Source organism: Narcine bancroftii, chromosome 11, assembly GCF_036971445.1.
Source record: "Narcine bancroftii isolate sNarBan1 chromosome 11, sNarBan1.hap1, whole genome shotgun sequence".
Classification (NCBI taxonomy): domain Eukaryota; kingdom Metazoa; phylum Chordata; class Chondrichthyes; order Torpediniformes; family Narcinidae; genus Narcine; species Narcine bancroftii.
Window position 1 is genome coordinate 19744061 of NC_091479.1, and position 16989 is coordinate 19761049.

A 16989-nucleotide genomic window follows, 5' to 3' on the forward strand; every position below is an offset into this window, starting at 1 on the left:
CCATTGGAGCGCTCACACCCCTAACGTCGAGGTACTCGAGATGGCAGAGGTCGACAGCATCGAGTCCACGCTGCTGAAGATCCAGCTGCGCTGGATGGGTCACGTCTCCAGAATGGAGGACCATCGCCTTCCCAAGATCGTATTATATGGCGAGCTCTCCACTGGCCACCGTGACAGAGGTGCACCAAAGAAAAGGTACAAGGACTGCCTAAAGAAATCTCTTGGTGCCTGCCACATTGACCACCGCCAGTGGGCTGATAACGCCTCAAACCGTGCATCTTGGCGCCTCACAGTTTGGCGGGCAGCAGCCTCCTTCTTAAGGTACCAAGAATTGCATTGGAACAACTGACATGGAACTACGGGCTGGGAGGACTTAGACTTTCAGATTTCAAAAAATATTACCTAGCTGCACAGGCTAGATTTCTCACAGCCTTCTTCACTGAAGAGAATAACCACCCCCCCCCCCCCCCCCCCGCCCGTCTTGGGTTCAAATGGGAATGTACTCAATGGAGGAGGGGGAAGCAAAGGACTTTTATCTATAAATTGAGTTTCAAATCACTAAAGAAAAAGATGGATAACCCCATCCTAGTATATATGATTAGAATGTGGCAAAAAATTAATGCACATGTAGGAAAAAAGTAGTGAAATCAATAAGAGCACCATTGTGTAAAAATGTGTAATTGTCTATGAACGTGGGCAATAGGATATTAAATTTATATTATGACCAAGGTATAAGATATATTAAGGACTGTTACACAGAAGGAACTCTCATGTCCTTTCTACAATTAAAACACAAATATGCAGTGGCCATGGGGCCTTCTTCTGTTTTCTCCATCTTAGATTGTTCTTAAGAGAAAGATGGGGACCAACGTTGACCCCACCTGAAATTAGTGAAACTGAATGAATAGTTTGGATGAGAAATACACCCAAATTTATAACAAATTTTTACTACGGTTTCCAGAGCGAAAGGGCAAAACCAGGGTTGCAGAGGTCAAGGGAAAGATGGGAGTCGGACTTGGGAGTGATCATTTCAGAAAGAAGCCGGACGGATTGGTGTAAGGAAAGCATGACATCAATTATAAATGCAAGATATGGATTGGTTCAGTATAAATTTTTTTACACCAATTGTATCTTACCCCACGGAAATTACACAGATCAAAAGCTGCAATTTCAGAGATCCGTTTAGATGTGGGACTGAGACAGGAATTTTTCTACATGCCACATGGTCGTGCATGAAAGTGAGGCCAATTTGGCAAGAAATCGCAGAAAACTTAACCAGGATAACAGGAGTTGTGTTTGTGAGAAAAAGTTTAATATCTTGTATATTTAAAATGTTACAGTGTATAATTTTTGAAAATAAAATTTTCAAAAAAATCCCACCTTATATCTGTAGGTCTGCACATCTCCTCCTCCTCCCATTCTTCCCTTTTACCCCCAGCCTTTGAATACAGATACCTGTCAGGATCAGGCCCGAAATGTCAGTAATATATCTTTACCTCCTATGGATGCTGTGAGACGGACTAAGTTCCTACAGTATCTGTGCTTTTACAACAATCACAGCATCTGTAGACTTTTGGGTTTCACAACAGCTACTGCAGAAGTACCAGAGGTTGAGGGGCTTTGGAAAGAGTCCATCCTTTCAGAAAATCTGGATGGACTTACCTTGAGATGGAGGTAGTAACTGGTAGAAATGTGAAGGGCAGAAAAATTATTATTCTTTCAATTAAACTGCATCTATTGCAAAGCCATTAAATGGGTAATTTGAAACTACATATGTGGACAATATTATCCAGAGTAAAGTAATCGGGCCTTGAATCTCTTGAATTTCACTAATGCTGAAATTGACACCAATTTTGCTCCATAGGGACTTGCAGCAGAATATTCAATGTGAATGGACTGAAGACATGGTTTGGGGCCTACGTTGTGGCACCTCGCTCTGTAACCATTGCTGTACTCTCAGGCTATCTTCTGATTTCCAGGTTGACATAGTACATTTTTTTTGCTACAGCTAAGGCTCTCATAATAAATCTTTTTTGTGCTCCATCCAAATCGAGTCCAAGTTCTTTACTTCTTACTTAGAAGAAAGATCTCTGGATTTTTTGGAATCTTGCTTTTTGTGATTTTATTTAATACCTGATTTAGATCTTCCCAAAACGTTTCCACTATCTCACATGCCCAAATTGCATGTACTGTTGTTCCCATTTCCTTCTTACAAATTTGGGAACCGTACATGGAACACAACAGAGAAGTCCTACTGCGGACTTCCACCCCCTAAAATGACAGAATGAGAAGAAGACGAAATGAACTGACCCGGTGTGTAAAAGTAGATGACACAATTTTCTTGTTTATTTTCATTGTGTGACGACATGGTTTAATGTATCATATATGTTGAACATTGAGTGGGTGGGGAGGGGGGTGGGAAGGAGGGAGGGAAGGGAGGGAGGAAAAGGGGAGAAAATTACACTGTGTGTATTCAAGAGGGAAAGGTTTATGTGTATTTTGGTCAGTATGGTTCATAGTGTGAAAAAAAAAGAAAAAAAAAAGAAAATATGAGGTAAGGTTAGCAGAGCTCGGGCATTTTTCTTTGGAGCGAAGAAGGATGACAGGTGTCTACAAGATAATGAGAGGCATGGATAAGGTGGACAAACTCCAGAGGACATCTGTACAAAGTGAAGGGAGGAAAATTTAGGGGAGGCATCAGGGGTAAGTTTTTTTTTAGGCAGCGTTGTGGAAGTCGAATGCCTAGCCAGGGGTGGAGGTAAAGGCTGGAACAAAAGTGCAATTTAAGAGACTCTTGGGCAGGCACATGGATGAAAGCAAAATAGAGGGTTATGGAGTAGGGAGGGTTTGGGTTTTTATTTGTAGGTATATATAGGTTGTGGGCTGTAGGGTCTGTTTGTGTGGTAATGTTCTATGTGACTCTTAAGTGAAGCTGTGCCTAACTTCTGGGAATGGGAAAATTTACCAATGTATTACTGACAGAAATGCAGCACCCTCATTTCATTAGGAACCATGAGAAACTTGAATCTTGAGGGAACGGAGAGAAGCTGGAGGGACCCAGTAGATCAGGCAGTGTCTGGGGCGACAAGTGGACAGGCAGAGTTTTGGGCAGGGATTCTCAACAAAAGATCCTGACCCAGTGGTGTGACTGTCCATTTCTCTCCACGGATGCTGTCTGACCTGCCGAGTCTCTCTGACTTCTCTCAATGTTCACAGGTGGAATAAGGAAAATATTCTTCATGCTGAAACACTGAGAGAGAGAGAGAGAAGATACTCAGCAGGTTAAGCACCATCTGTAGAGAGAGTTTGTGCAAACTGTATTACAAATGATATTCTTTATACCGTGAAATCCCTATTATCTGGCATTCAGTCAACCGCAAACTCCAAACAACTGGCAAAAGAATTTTTAGAAAGATGCTTAAAAATAAATAAAGTTTAAAATTGTAAAATTAAACACAACCCCTTGGGAGCAAACATTCAGCCAGTGGAATTCACCGGCCCACATCAGCTGTTTGAATAAAGTTATATTTGAATAAAATGACAGCGCCCAGGATGACGAGCTGATCAATGCCGTTCACTGCTGGGGCCAACTCTCCCAAAGTGCCAGAGATCAGGCTGGAGTCGTTTTATAGCAGTTGACCATTTGAACAGAACCAGCACTTAAAAAGGCAGATTACTTCCCTTTCCTTCCCCACAGATACGTCCCTCCATCGCTGCTCTTGGATTGGTTTTACAGACTGGCCCTTTCCCATGGCACTATCCCTGCCTAGTTTATTAGTATGTTATTTATTTAAATACATTAGTAAGGCTTATCTGTAAACTTGGGGGAGGGGGGTTAATTATGACCAGCACTGGGGTTCTAATTTAAGTTTTGTAAGTTAGATTAAAATGAAATTTACATAATGAAGGACTGCAATACTAATTTTTTTCAAATTATTTCACATTTTGTATTATCCTTTAAACTGTGTATTCTTAATGCAGGTGTATTAGTTAGGCATTGTAGGAGTGTGGCTCAGCCAATAAGACATTATCAATCCCCATAGATGCTGGATAATGGGGATTTTACTGTATTATAATAGGAATGTGATTGTTTGTTGCAATTTACAATATAGCAGAATATTTCTGTAATGTATCTTAAAACACATTATTTAGGAAATACATGTGCACTGGTTTGTTTCATAACTGCTGCGCAAGTTCACTGCTATGTCTTTGTTATTGCAAAAGGATCCTAAAATTCCAGGCCATTATGTCATGGAGAGGCCGGTCTGTAAAACCAATCCAAGAGCAGGGAAGCAGGGACATATCTGTGGGGAAGGAAAGGAAGTAATCTGCCTTTCTAAGTGCTGGTTCTGTTCAAATGCTCAACTGCTGTAGATGACTCCAACCTGATCTCTGGCAGCCAGCCCAGCCACTTTGTGTTAATGCGGTGGGGGGAGGGGGGGTGGTGGGGGGGAGGTTGGATTTCAGGAAACCCTGATACTTCTCATTCCTGATGAGAATTGAATTTGTTGCACAGATTGCTAGTGAGAATTCCATTCCAATTAGACATGTATTAACCTCAGCATGGATTGGATTACAGAGTGGGCGTTTGTGTGTGTGTGTGTCTCTCTCTCTCTCTCTCTCTCTCTCTCTCTCTCTCTCTCTCTCACTCTCTCTCTGCTCACGTGCCCAAGCACAAGTAGACACACATACAAGTACGTACCTTGGAACTTACGTACTTGCTTAATCCTGAGTCCCTCAGGATGCAGTTTCCAGCCAGAGCTGTACACAGCTGGAACATCAAGAAAACATTCATAGCTCTTGAGTGGTAAAGGATGAAGCTCAGACTCCCCAGGCATTGGTGCATATGGACTCATAAGTGTTGTACTGATATTTCCTTCTCGCCATGTTGAGTGATCTTTGAATTGTTGGAAAGCATTGAGTGAAAGAACTACAAATCCCATAATCTCCTGCAGCAAACGGTGGCTCCCACAACACCTCAGCCTATTTTTACCACCTCACTCAGCAACAGTTCATGGGTTGTTTTGCTTCACCGATTGGAGTCAGTTTCATTTCCCATGGCCTCACATACCTGGTACACAGAATCTTATCCAGAAATCTCCCATGAACTTTTGCCAAGTAATTGAAGCCTTAATAAGTTGCATTAATCACCAAGACTAGTTGAAATTTGCACTTCCCACTTGAGGGAAAGAAATTGGCAAAGGTTTGGGGAATGAGCTCGACAGGCCAATTGTCAGCCTCCTGTTATATGTACAGTAAAATCCCCATTATCTGGAATTCAAGCAACCAGCAAAACAATCATGGAAAATTAATGGATAAAAAATCCGTAAGTTTGAAATTGGTCCCACTAGCGGTTAAACATGCAATCTTAAAATTCACCTTTCCAGCACCTACCAATCCCCATTGGTGCCGGATACTGTGGGTTTTACTGTAACAATATTTTTGTTCACAGGTGCATCAAGTGTCAACGTAAAGGAAAAGGTTGTTTCTTAGTTTGACAGAGATGCGGAAATTGATTAGATGCTGGAGGCATTTCTGTTTGCTATCTGTTGAAACATATAGACTTGGGATTAGAAGAACATAATCAAAGTGCGTGGATAGGGCAACACAGAGGAACATGACCCAGAAGCGTGTGACAGAATTTGACAAATTACTACTAATTTGTAGAATTGGTGTGCAAAACCAAATAAATTTCACCATCAGTAAAGACGACAGTCAATATGAATTGGAAACAACGTCTCCTCCTCACTGACAATCAATACCGATACACCTCAAGGATGAGTCACTGCTCTACTCATTCTACACTCATGACTGTGTGGCTAGGCTCAATTCAAATGCCATCTATAAATTTGATGTTGATGCCACGATCAATGAGGAAACTTATAGGAGGGAGATAGATCAGCTAGTTAAATGGTATCACAACAACTCAACGTTTGCAAACCCAAGGAGTTGATTGTCGGCTTAATGAGGAAATCAAGAGAACAAGAACCAGTCCTCGTCGATGGCAGTGGAGAGGGTCAAGAATTTCAAATCCCTGGGTGTTAACACTTCTAAGGATCTGTCCTGGGGCCTCCATGTTGATGCAATCATGAAGAATGCTTGCTAACGGCTATACTTCATGAAAGATTGGAGGGAATTTGGTCTGTCACTCTCAAATTTCTGCAGGTGAACCATGGAGAGCACCCCATCTGGTTGCATCACTGGCTAGTATGGAGGTGCCAATGCATAGAGCAGTAAAAACTCCAAAACTCGGCCTGCGACATCACACGCACCAGTCTTGGCTCCATTGAGGACATCTACAAGAGGCGGTGTCTTAAGAAAGCAGCCTCTGTCCTCAAGGACCCCCCATCTCCCAGGCTGTGCCCTCTTCACATTGCTACCATCAGGAAAAAGGTAGAGCCCAAAGACGAGGACTCGGCAGCACAAGAACAGCTTCCTTCCCCTCTGCCATTAGATTTCTGAACGGACAATGAACCACAGACACTACCTCACTTTCTCTTATTTTCTTGCTCTATTTTTGAATTGTAATTTATAGAACTGTAACACTGCCACATGATCATAATTGTAATAATAAATTCTGATACATTATGATTAGAAAAATAAGGAAACTACATGCTTCTGGGAAAACAATTGACAACATATTTTGGTTACCCTGGCAGTGGAAGTCGTTTCACAATAGCAGAACATCCCTTGGGTTTTGGCCACTGAAACTTCCACTTCCCTGCTCCTTCCACTGCCAGGGTAACCAAAAGATTTTGTCAATTGTTTTCCCAGAAGCATGTAGCTTTTTTATTCCTCTTGGTTGTTTTAATTATTCTTCATGGCCTTCATTTGTTACCACTATAATACCAGACACATTATGCTGGAGTGAAGTTGAAATGCGCCAGCCCCTGTGAGAAATGAGGTAACGGGCTGCTGGAGTAGGTTCGATTTCTGCTTGAGCTCTACTTTCCTGAGATTTAATCACCTGGATTCAGTCCAGATCAACAACCAATATCAATGATGGACTCGGCCTGAAATGGCACCACTTTAACCATATCACAACCATTTAACAATTACAACATAGAAACCGGCTAACTTGGCCCTTCTAGTAGATGCCGAACACTTTCTCCCACCTAACCGCTAATTACTGACTCAGAAGGAATGCAGATGTCCAGGAGAGAATCCTCAAACACCTCGAGATGTGGACTATGCCCATCCGTCATGTTGGGTCAGAGATCAGTGCTGCAAGTAGAGTAGCCGGCTATGAAAGTAAGTTGTTGAGATTCCACGCAGAAATAGCCCCATTTGAGACCATGCTAAACATTAAGTAACCAGCTCAACATTAAACCTCCCTGACCCATTTTTTATTCTCCCCTTATACCAACCTTTCCCAGATTCTATGCATTCTCGGGCAGTTTGCAGTGGCTAATTAGCATACCATGCTGCACTTTTTTTTGGTATTTGGGTGGACACTGTTAGGTCTGCTTTGTTCATGAATGAGTGAGACAAACACCAGACTGAGTCGAAATCAGGGTTCTTTGTTCTTTATTACCGGATTGTAACACTTGCGACTAACAATGTTAGTCGGAGAATGCATTCTGCCGTTATCACCAAAATGGTGATTTTTTATACCCTTGGATACATGCTTAGAACATCATCATATCATTACTTGTCCAATGACTAAAACTGTTGCTATCCTTTCCCTGCTAGCTTCCTGCCTCTCAATCCATCAATGTCTCTCTTATCTTGTAAGTACAAGGATGCATTCACATCTTGTTACAGCCCTGTACAGGGTAACTCCTTACACATTCCCATCTCATGATGTTTTACCTTACAACACCCACAGTAGAACATGCAGACGTCACACAGGTCATGACTGTCCTCGCTGGAGTTTGGAAGAACAAAGGAGGGGGGGAAGGAGTGGTCTCAATGAAACCTATCAAATACAGAAAGGGCTGGATAGAGAAGAGAAGATGTTTCCTATGGTAGTGGAGTCCAGCAACAGAGGCTCAGCCTCAGAAAACATCCCTATAGAACAGTGACAAAAAAGAATTTCTTTGCCCAGGGGGCTGTGAATCTATAGTATTCGTTGCTGCAGACAGCTGTGTAGGCCAAGTCATTGGGGATATTTACGACAGAGGAAGATAGATTCTTGATTAGGAAGGGTTACAGGGAGAAGGCAGGAGCAAGAGGTTGAAAAGGATAGTAAATCAGCCACGATGGGGCAGACTCGATGGGTTAAATGGCCTAATTGAGCCCTGTCACTGCGAAGTAGCAGTGCTACCACACTACCTGCTGCCGCTGTCTGCAGTTTGTTCACATCTACTGACCTGCTGAGTGTTAAATATGTGAAATAAATTTGACTGTCAAGTGAAGGTATGAATTCTAATTTGTGCTAATGTTGACTCTCCTTTCTGCCCCTGGCAATATGAAACTACTTGCTTGTGCACAACACCTTTAAGGCTGGGAAATGCATATTAATAAAGCAATCATTTGACACTGATCCCAAAAAAAAAAGGGTGAGTTCCTTCAGCATTTTGGAGTGTTGTTACTCCCAAAAATGGGTTGCAGGTACTTAGAGGAGAGAGATTTGGAGATGGTTTGGCAGGGAAAATTGATGACTTATCAGGAAACTGCAAGAATCAAAATCTTCTCTACCCGTTTGCACCACTGGCCAACAAATGGAAAACAATCACTTGGCTTCTTGATTCGTGTGTTTTGCAAAGCCCTGCACATCATATCTTTTGACATGTACGTTAAGGTGGGGGTATGAGGTGGCTGGAGTTTTACTAGATGGTGAGGTGTGGTGGAAATTGATGAAGATGCAATTTGGGTGAAGAGTCAAGTCAAATTTCAAGAGTACATGCTTGACATCACATACAACTCTGAGATTCTTTTTTCAGCCGGGCCTAGGAACTGTCAACTGTCCTGGAAATGGAGATGTAAATAAATAATGAACGTATGAGTTCTTAAATGAGTATAGTTATCCCCTATTGTTCAAGAGTTTAGGGGTACTATTTACTGAACCTGAGCAGGGTAGGGGCTGGAAAGAGAGAGAGAGAGCTCGAAGAAGGAAGACATCGGGATAGGGGAAGGGGAGAGATGTCAGCCCCAGTGCACAGCCAGTTGAGCTATGCCTAGCATGGTGTGTTTCATTACCTGTCAGAAACTTTTGGTTTCACGCTGATTGGGAAAAGTGAAATTTAGATGAGTTAAGGATTATTATTCAGTGCGGTGGTCAAGTGGCCTGCTCTGGGAAAGTAGCTACTGTAGTAATTCAGTGGCAAAGATCTGTTCTGTACACTACTGAAGTCCTTCACGTTACGTATTTCACGTCAGCCTCTTCAAACAAAGCCTTATCAAGAGAAACTTTGGCCCTCAAAGATACTAATTAATTGAGAATACCCAGTCAATAACAGGCGTGGATATTTGGGACAAAATGTTATCTTTTATGAAGAGGAGCCAACTGGTTTGGAACTGGCCAAGCAAGGGACGTGGAGGTCAAGTGTGTGTCGATTCAACAGCCTCTCTTACCACCGTTGTTGTTTTGTGTATAAAACATGGGGATTTCTCAAGAATTGTTAATGTTGGTCAGCGGGTGGGAGCACGGGCATTGAGAGGGCAGGGGAGAATTAGAGTGCCATTGGCTGGGGGGGGGAAGGGAGCCTTGCAGGGGGCTTTTAAACTGTATGTACATTGGCAGGGAGCAGGCAGATATAGGAAGTGTCCTTTAACTGGGGCCTTTGTCCCTTCCTGTGTGAAAGAGCAGGCTGAAAATTCACCAACTAGCTATTGCATGCCCCCTGCAGGCTAGCTGAAGTATTACATTTTGTATACAGCATGGCAACAGGCCATTTTGGCCTACAAGTTTGTGCCACCCAATTTACACCCCATTAACGTACACCACTGGTACGTTTTGAACGGTGGGAGGAAACCTAATCACCTCCAGATCAGGCATCAGACTTATCAGGAAACTGCAAGGATCAAAATCTACTCTACCTGTTTGCACCGCTGGCCAACAAATGGAAAACAATCACTTGGCTTCTTGATTCGTGTCTTTTGCAAAGCCCTGCGCATCATATCTTTTTGCATGTATGTGAAGGTGGGGGTATGAGGTGGCTGGAGTTTTACTAGATGGTGAGATGTGGAGGTGATCTGAGGACCCTTCATTAGGAGAGAAGTAGAATTCAGAGCTCTGGAGTCTGAGTCAATTTGTGGTAGCTTTATAATCCTAGAAAGGATAACTTAGCAAGGATATGGGATAAACGGCCCCATTTATCAAGAAGTAGAACAGCCAGCTCTAACGTAAGATTCAACGAGCCCCAGTGCACAGCCAGTTGAGCTATGCCTAGCATGGTGTGTTTCATTACCTGATCCATATCCTGTTCTTAGTGGAACAGCCACACAAACACGGAGCTCTTCAGCCCATCGCTTTATTAGTTGGGCTGCTGCCACTCTCCAAGGGTTTGTTTGAAAGGCTTGTTTTTCTGTTTCATGTAATGTGACTGACCCTGCGTGATTAGGTTTCAGAGCAGCTCAAATTCCATGTATTTCTCATTTAAGACACAGAAATTTGACATGTCCTCTTGTGAAAAGAGTTTCACAAAGGAACAGTGGCAGCATTGTGCCTGGGTCAGTGTGATGCCTCCTTTGTCTATCCAGACTGACAGTGAGTCCAATCTGCAGCCTGGAGTTCTGCCAATCATTAAACCTGTCAATATGGTTATCTCTGGCTTCAGATTTGCATTTGCTAAACGATGCCTTCAACCAGTTTCCTCTGACCACCAAAATCTGCAGGAGTCTCCTCACTTTCTTTAGTTTTGCTTTGGCCATATGCCTGTTAAAATATTATCCTCTTGGGTTTAATGTGTCCACAAGCCGTAGGAACAGAACTGTATTGAGGCTCCGGGGCAGGCGGGCAAGTGTAGGACTCGTCCACTGTTACAGCATTTGTACGGAAATTATTCGAAGGCCTCATTCATTTGAAGTGGGTTCTGCAGGATAAACTGACAAAATTCCATGCAGGAATGCAGGATTTATTAAGTCATGTGGTGGCTTGACTGTTTTATTTCTCCCCCCCCCCCCACCCTGCCAGGTGTCCTGGTGGTTAACGTGACTTGGCGAAACAAGACATACGTCGGAACCCTTTTGGACTGCACAAGACACGACTGGGCACCGCCAAGGTGAGCAAAAGATTTGAATGAGATCCGTATTGTAGAGATGCATGGCAGGTGTCCGTCACATTTCCTTGTCCCAAGTACGCGCGTTGCTCTTAAATTTAAAATTTAGACATAAAGCTCAGTAATGGGCCCCTCCAGCCCACAGACCCGTGTTGCCCAATTACATCCCATTCGGGTAATTAGTGAACCCCCCCCCCCCCCTTACATTTTGAAAGATGGGAGGAAACCGGAACCCACGCAGAGCAGGGAGAACATACAAACTGGAGGGATTTGAGTCCCGGCCCTGGTTGTTGGTGCTGTAAAGGTGTTGCGCTAACCACCATGCCAACTGCTTCACCGTTTACAAAAGAGAAACACCTTAAAAGGCATAAGTGTATGCTTTTCACTTTATTCCTCAATGCTCAGCTTGGCATACGCCCAAACAACATCAGTCATTAGAACCTTCAATCATAGTTTTATTTTCCTTTTCCACTGTGGGAAGGCAAGTGCTCCATTGATCAGGGTGTGGGGTGGGGGTGGGGGGGAAGGTGGGGAATATGCCTTGGATTTGTAAATTACCAGTGGGAGAAGCAATTACAGGCCACTGCCATCTACTCAATAACTCAGAACGATCCATTCAAGTCTAAATGTTTTGGAACCTGTTTTGAGCCTACAATATCATCCTGTATGCATTGGGTTTCACGGGTGATCCTGTGATGTCAACTATCTGTTCAATTCAGATCGCAATGTCCTTTTGATGAGAATGTTGTCTTTTTTCATTTCTCTGCATTTTTTAATGTTTTCCAGGTTTTGTGAATCGCCAACAAGTGACCTGGAGATGAGAGGGAATAATCGAGGGAGGGGGAAAAGGGTGCGACCTAGTACAAATGCCCCAGTGATTGAGGCCACCGTGGTACCAGATACCAAGGTCATCAACAAGACTCGGGCATGTACGAGCAGCAAGGGGCGACGGGGCAGCCAGAATTCCTCTGATAGGCGCACCCCGACAAATACAGTCGAGGATGTCAAAGCAAGTCCTTCGGCAGGAAACAAACGGAAGAACAAGCCTGCTCCGGACTTGGATTTGACCTCCAGCTCTGAGGACTCGAAGGGAGGGAAAAGGATGCGTTCGAACTCACGTGGAGCTGCTACCCCGACTCCAGTCATGGTGGTGAAGCCTGAGGCATCCATGCCCGAGCATAACTGCCCATCACCCGTCCTCATTGACTGTCCCCACCCCAACTGCAACAAGAAATACAAACACATCAATGGCCTTCGGTACCACCAGGCCCATGCACACACAGACAGTGATGGCAAGATAGAGGGTGACATTGACAGTGAGGAGAAGAACTCGGATGGGGAGGACTGCATTCAGCATCCGTCGCTCAGTCAGGATTCCAGCAGCTGCAACGGTTCTTCCAGCTCTCACACGTTCTGCCAGTCGAAGGGCTCTATGTCCCCAGCACGCTCTGTCACGCCGAAAGGCAGGAGAGACAGCAGCCTGGAGGCCCACAGCCCTTCCTCTGCCATGAAGCTTGGAACCGGGAAGAGCTCTGGTAAAAAGAAAGCCTCTTCGGAGGCCGATGCTGAGACTGGTGGATTATATAACGTCGACTGTTCAGAAGAAGGGCTTCCAGTCGCAAGTCCCAGTGACGATACAGGAAACGATGGAGATGACTCCACGGAGAAAAAATCCATCTTGGAGAAGGATAAAGCCAAGAAATCGGGAGGTTCAAAGTCAGAAAAACTTCCTCTCAAAACTAAGTCAGCCAGGCCCATTGTCCCTGCCATGACACCAGCGCAGATGTATAGCTTCTCCACTGCCACGTTTACCGCATCGGGCTCAGGGGTTGCCCCTGGTTTAGCTACCACCGTTGTCCAAGCAATGTCCAAGAGCCCGCCACTCAAACCCATTCAGCCCAAGCCCACTGTCATGGGAGAGCCGTCCACAGTGAACCCAGCACTCACACCCTTGAAGGAGAAGAAGAAAAAGGAGAAGAAGAAGAAGGAGGCCAAAGAGGCAGCGAGCCCCAAGCCATTGGGCAAAGTGGGGAAGCCAGAAGACGGCAAAAGCCCCTTTCGGGACCCTGCTGCTGATTCTGCACCCAAAGGTGAGGGGCTCCTGAACGGGTCTTCCGAGTCGCACGAAAGTCGCCTGGCAAGTATCAAAGCTGAGGCGGACAAAATCTACAGCTTCACTGACAATGCACCGAGCCCGTCCATTGGCACGGCCAGCAGGTTGGAAGGCACCGGCCTAGTCACACCCATCACGCCCTTGCATGTGGTAACACAGAACGGAGCTGACAGCTCCTCAGTGAAGACCAACAGTCCGGCGTACTCGGACATCTCTGATGCAGGGGAAGATGGCGAAGGGAAGGGAGATGGCTTGAAAGTCAAAACGTCCTCCCCAGACCAGGTGGCCAAGGACAGTGCCAAGAAAGCCTTATTTTCCTCTTCATCGTCCTCCTCGTCCTCAAGAACTCAGCCACCTTTAAATAAAGAAACTCACTCCCCGTACTATCAAGGGTATGACGCATACTATTCTCCAAACTACGCCCATTCGAGCCCTGGAGGGGCCAGTGGTGGCTCGGGGCCAGTTGGTCATTCGGTCAAGATCAAGAAGGAGGTGGATGAGGAGGGGGTGGAGGTGAGGGTCAAAGTTGAGAGCGCAGAAGACAAGAAGACGGAAATGAGCAGCGCTGGTCACCATCCTTCAGTGATACAGCAGAGGTCCCAAATGTACATGCAACCCTTATATTATGGTCAGTATGCCTACGTACCTCAGTACGGGTACAGTGATCAGGGATACCACAGTCACATGATGAATACAAATCCTGGGTACAGACAGCAATATGAGAAAATGTGCGAGGAGCAACATAAACAGAGGCAAGAGCAGAACCGTGGGAAACACACTGGCAACGATCCTGACAAGAAGCAAGATCACAGCATGAAAGAACGGGAGCGAGAGGAGTGGAAGCACAAAGCGCCCGCCTCTGCCACCCTGTCTAAAGCACCCAGTTTGACAGACCTCGCAAAGCCTGTGCCTAATAAGCCCAAGGACTCGACAGACTCCATAAAATACGGCTTGATGGCAAAAGCGGATGATTCCTCCAAGTTGCCATCACAGCAGGCGGAAGGATTAAAGATGAAATTAACTGAGGGGAGCCACCTCGGGAGGGAGTTATGTGAAACAAAACCAGGTCTGGAGTCAAGCAAACATTCTGGAATGGATCCAGGGCTCTGGTATAGACAGGTAAGATCCAAACTTAATTGTGAGGCCATTTCAGGTTTTCTGCATTACCAGGCTGCATCTATTCAACAAGGATATTAGTTCAGCTACGTGTTAAGCCAGTCTGATTATAATGTAGTGATATCACCCCATACTTGACTGAAGGGCAGTTCATCATGATGGGTGCTGGAAATACTCCAATATTAACAAAGACTGAACAAATGCACAAATAAGAAAGAAATTTGGTTCAGCAGTAATTTTCACATTTCAGGATGTGCCAAAGTAACCAGAGAATTACTTTGTGAAATACATTAAATGCAAGGGAAACTAGATAACCGATTCTCACGCAGGAAGACTTTGGTTTGGTTGATGCTGCCTTGAAGCGAACAGTCGATCACAATGCAAAGAACTTCCTTCCTCTTGTGGTGGGGGGGGGGGACCCTTTCACATCCACCTGGGTGAACTCAGTTTACCCTCTCTGGAATAAACACCAGTGGTATCCCTTCAACCCTGCCCTCAAGTGTTCAACTCCCAACCAAGTTCGGGCATCAATAAAATAAAATTCAATTGTCCTGTTTAAATTTTCGGGATTGGTGTTGTGAAAGGGGAGAAGAGGTTGGCAGAGACGATGATTCTTTCTCGTCATAATATTGAATAATTAGCTTTTCTTTTTAGACATAGAGCACGATGGCAGACCCTTTCGGCCCATGAATCTATGCCGTCCAATTAACAAAGACTGAACAAATGCACAAATAAGAAAGCAATTTGGTTCAGCAGTAATTTTCACATTTCAGGATGTGCCAAAGTAACCAGAGAATTAGTTTGTGAAATACATTAAATGCAAGGGAAACTAGATAACCGATTCTCACGCAGGAAGACTTTGGTTTTGTTGAATATTTTTGAATAGTGAGAGAAAACCAGAGCCCCTGGGGAAAACCAGCCCTGATCTCTGGCGCATTAACAGCGTTGTGCTAAGTGCCACTCCAAATTTGAAAATCAGCCCATTGACCATTAGGGTGCAGTGAAGGTCACTCAGCTTGAGAGTGATGTGAAAATCGCATTGATTAGTTTGGAAAATGTAAGTTCTTATTAAGATCTAAATTGAGGCTACTGGAAGAGGGTTGCAATAAACATTAGGCTAACTGTGGCACCCTAAATATCAGTCTCTTTATAGGAACACATTAAGATGCCCAGTGTAAAAATTAGTTATAGTTTGAAGAAAACTTTCTAAAAAAAAACAAAAATCTCATTAAAATAATTAATATATAAACTTGGGCTCGCGTAATTGAAACCACCAGGTTCGTATTGGCTTTTGTTGAGGAAAGTGATTGAGGTCCAAACAATTAACCCCACGCCAATGTTCCATCTGAGCCATTAGATCAATGGTAAACAGAGGAAAGTGTACTATTTCATTGTTACTCATTTTCCTTCAGTTAATTACTGGTTTTATAACATTAAGACAACCTCCAAGCAAATGTGTTTTATTAGAAAAACAACTCACTGAAGAGTTTAGCTTAACATCCGTAGATTTTAGGAGTTCTCATAGCTTTGGGTTGTCTCGGCCTTCCTAGGGGAAGGCATATGCCACTACATCTCGAGTTGCAAACCATTGATCCCATTTCTTAATACCGAGAGGAAATAATTATGGTTTTTACACTGCCGCTGCATAACAGGAAATTTTTGTAAATTTTCCACAACGCAGGCTGTGTAAAAAGTTTGGAACGGACATGAGCGACTCATTCCCTTTCAGAAAATTTCCCCCCAGCAGCCAAACCACCTGCAGCCTAAACTGAACTGCAGGCTGTCTGTCAATGGGCTAATGAATGCGACATACACTGACGACGTTGACTCAGTGACGCCGTACGTTGCACGCAGGGTCTACGTCTAGATTGACGTTGGCCGGTGTCCAGCCTTCGAAACCATTTTAGTGTAAATGTTCACTACGGAAGGTAAGTGTGAAAAATATCAATGGGAAATTATCACAACAGCTGTGTAAAAACCATAAATATGATTGATTTGGCCAACATCTCCAAATGTCAAGCTGGAACTATACAGGGGCATCCATTCAAGCTCAACTTATTTTAGCCAGTTGTGTAGGTGGCATTATTCCTGGTGCATTGCGTGTACAGTTGATAACCTCTTCTTCCAGGTCACCACAGAGTTCCTCTTGTTTCCCTCATTTCAGGAGAAACACTCTAGCCAGCCATTTCCTCTTGTAAGGACTACAAGGGTTTTGAACAGGCTGAACTCAGAACTCACAACCCATCTTCAAAATGGGGTCTTTCAACAAGCCTGCCAGCTTGCCATTTTGCAGATCAACTGCTACTGTAGAACTGACTTCTCACTCTCTCTCACAGAGAAGAAATCTATTTGTTTTTACCTCTCTCTGCTTGTAAAAATCAAAACCCTCTCCCAAGACTCCAACCCCAATCTTTGAAAGATCTTATCAGTACTTCTGCAGCCTGGACTTTATTGCCCATACACAATCGATCAGCATTTTTCATTGCTTCTGCAAAGCTAACCGAAGCCTCAACGTCTAGCTTCAGCAAAGCTCTTGCATTTTAAATGAGATGTCATTTGTGAACTGTTACTCTGTTTATGAAGTGACCAACACTAAAC

At 44.2% G+C, this 16989-nt stretch overlaps 1 protein-coding gene across 4 annotated transcripts in view; it reads left to right on the forward strand.

Moving 5' to 3' along the window:
• Nucleotides 1-16989, forward strand: part of LOC138745607 (zinc finger protein 609-like) — a 222735-nt gene that overhangs the window by 168934 nt on the left and 36812 nt on the right. For all 4 annotated transcript variants that reach the window (XM_069902826.1, XM_069902825.1, XM_069902823.1 and 1 more), the window contains exons 4-5: nucleotides 11078-11165; nucleotides 11949-14394. In XM_069902826.1, coding sequence (XP_069758927.1) covers nucleotides 11078-11165; nucleotides 11949-14394 — 2534 coding nt within the window. The remainder of the gene's footprint in view (nucleotides 1-11077; nucleotides 11166-11948; nucleotides 14395-16989) is intronic.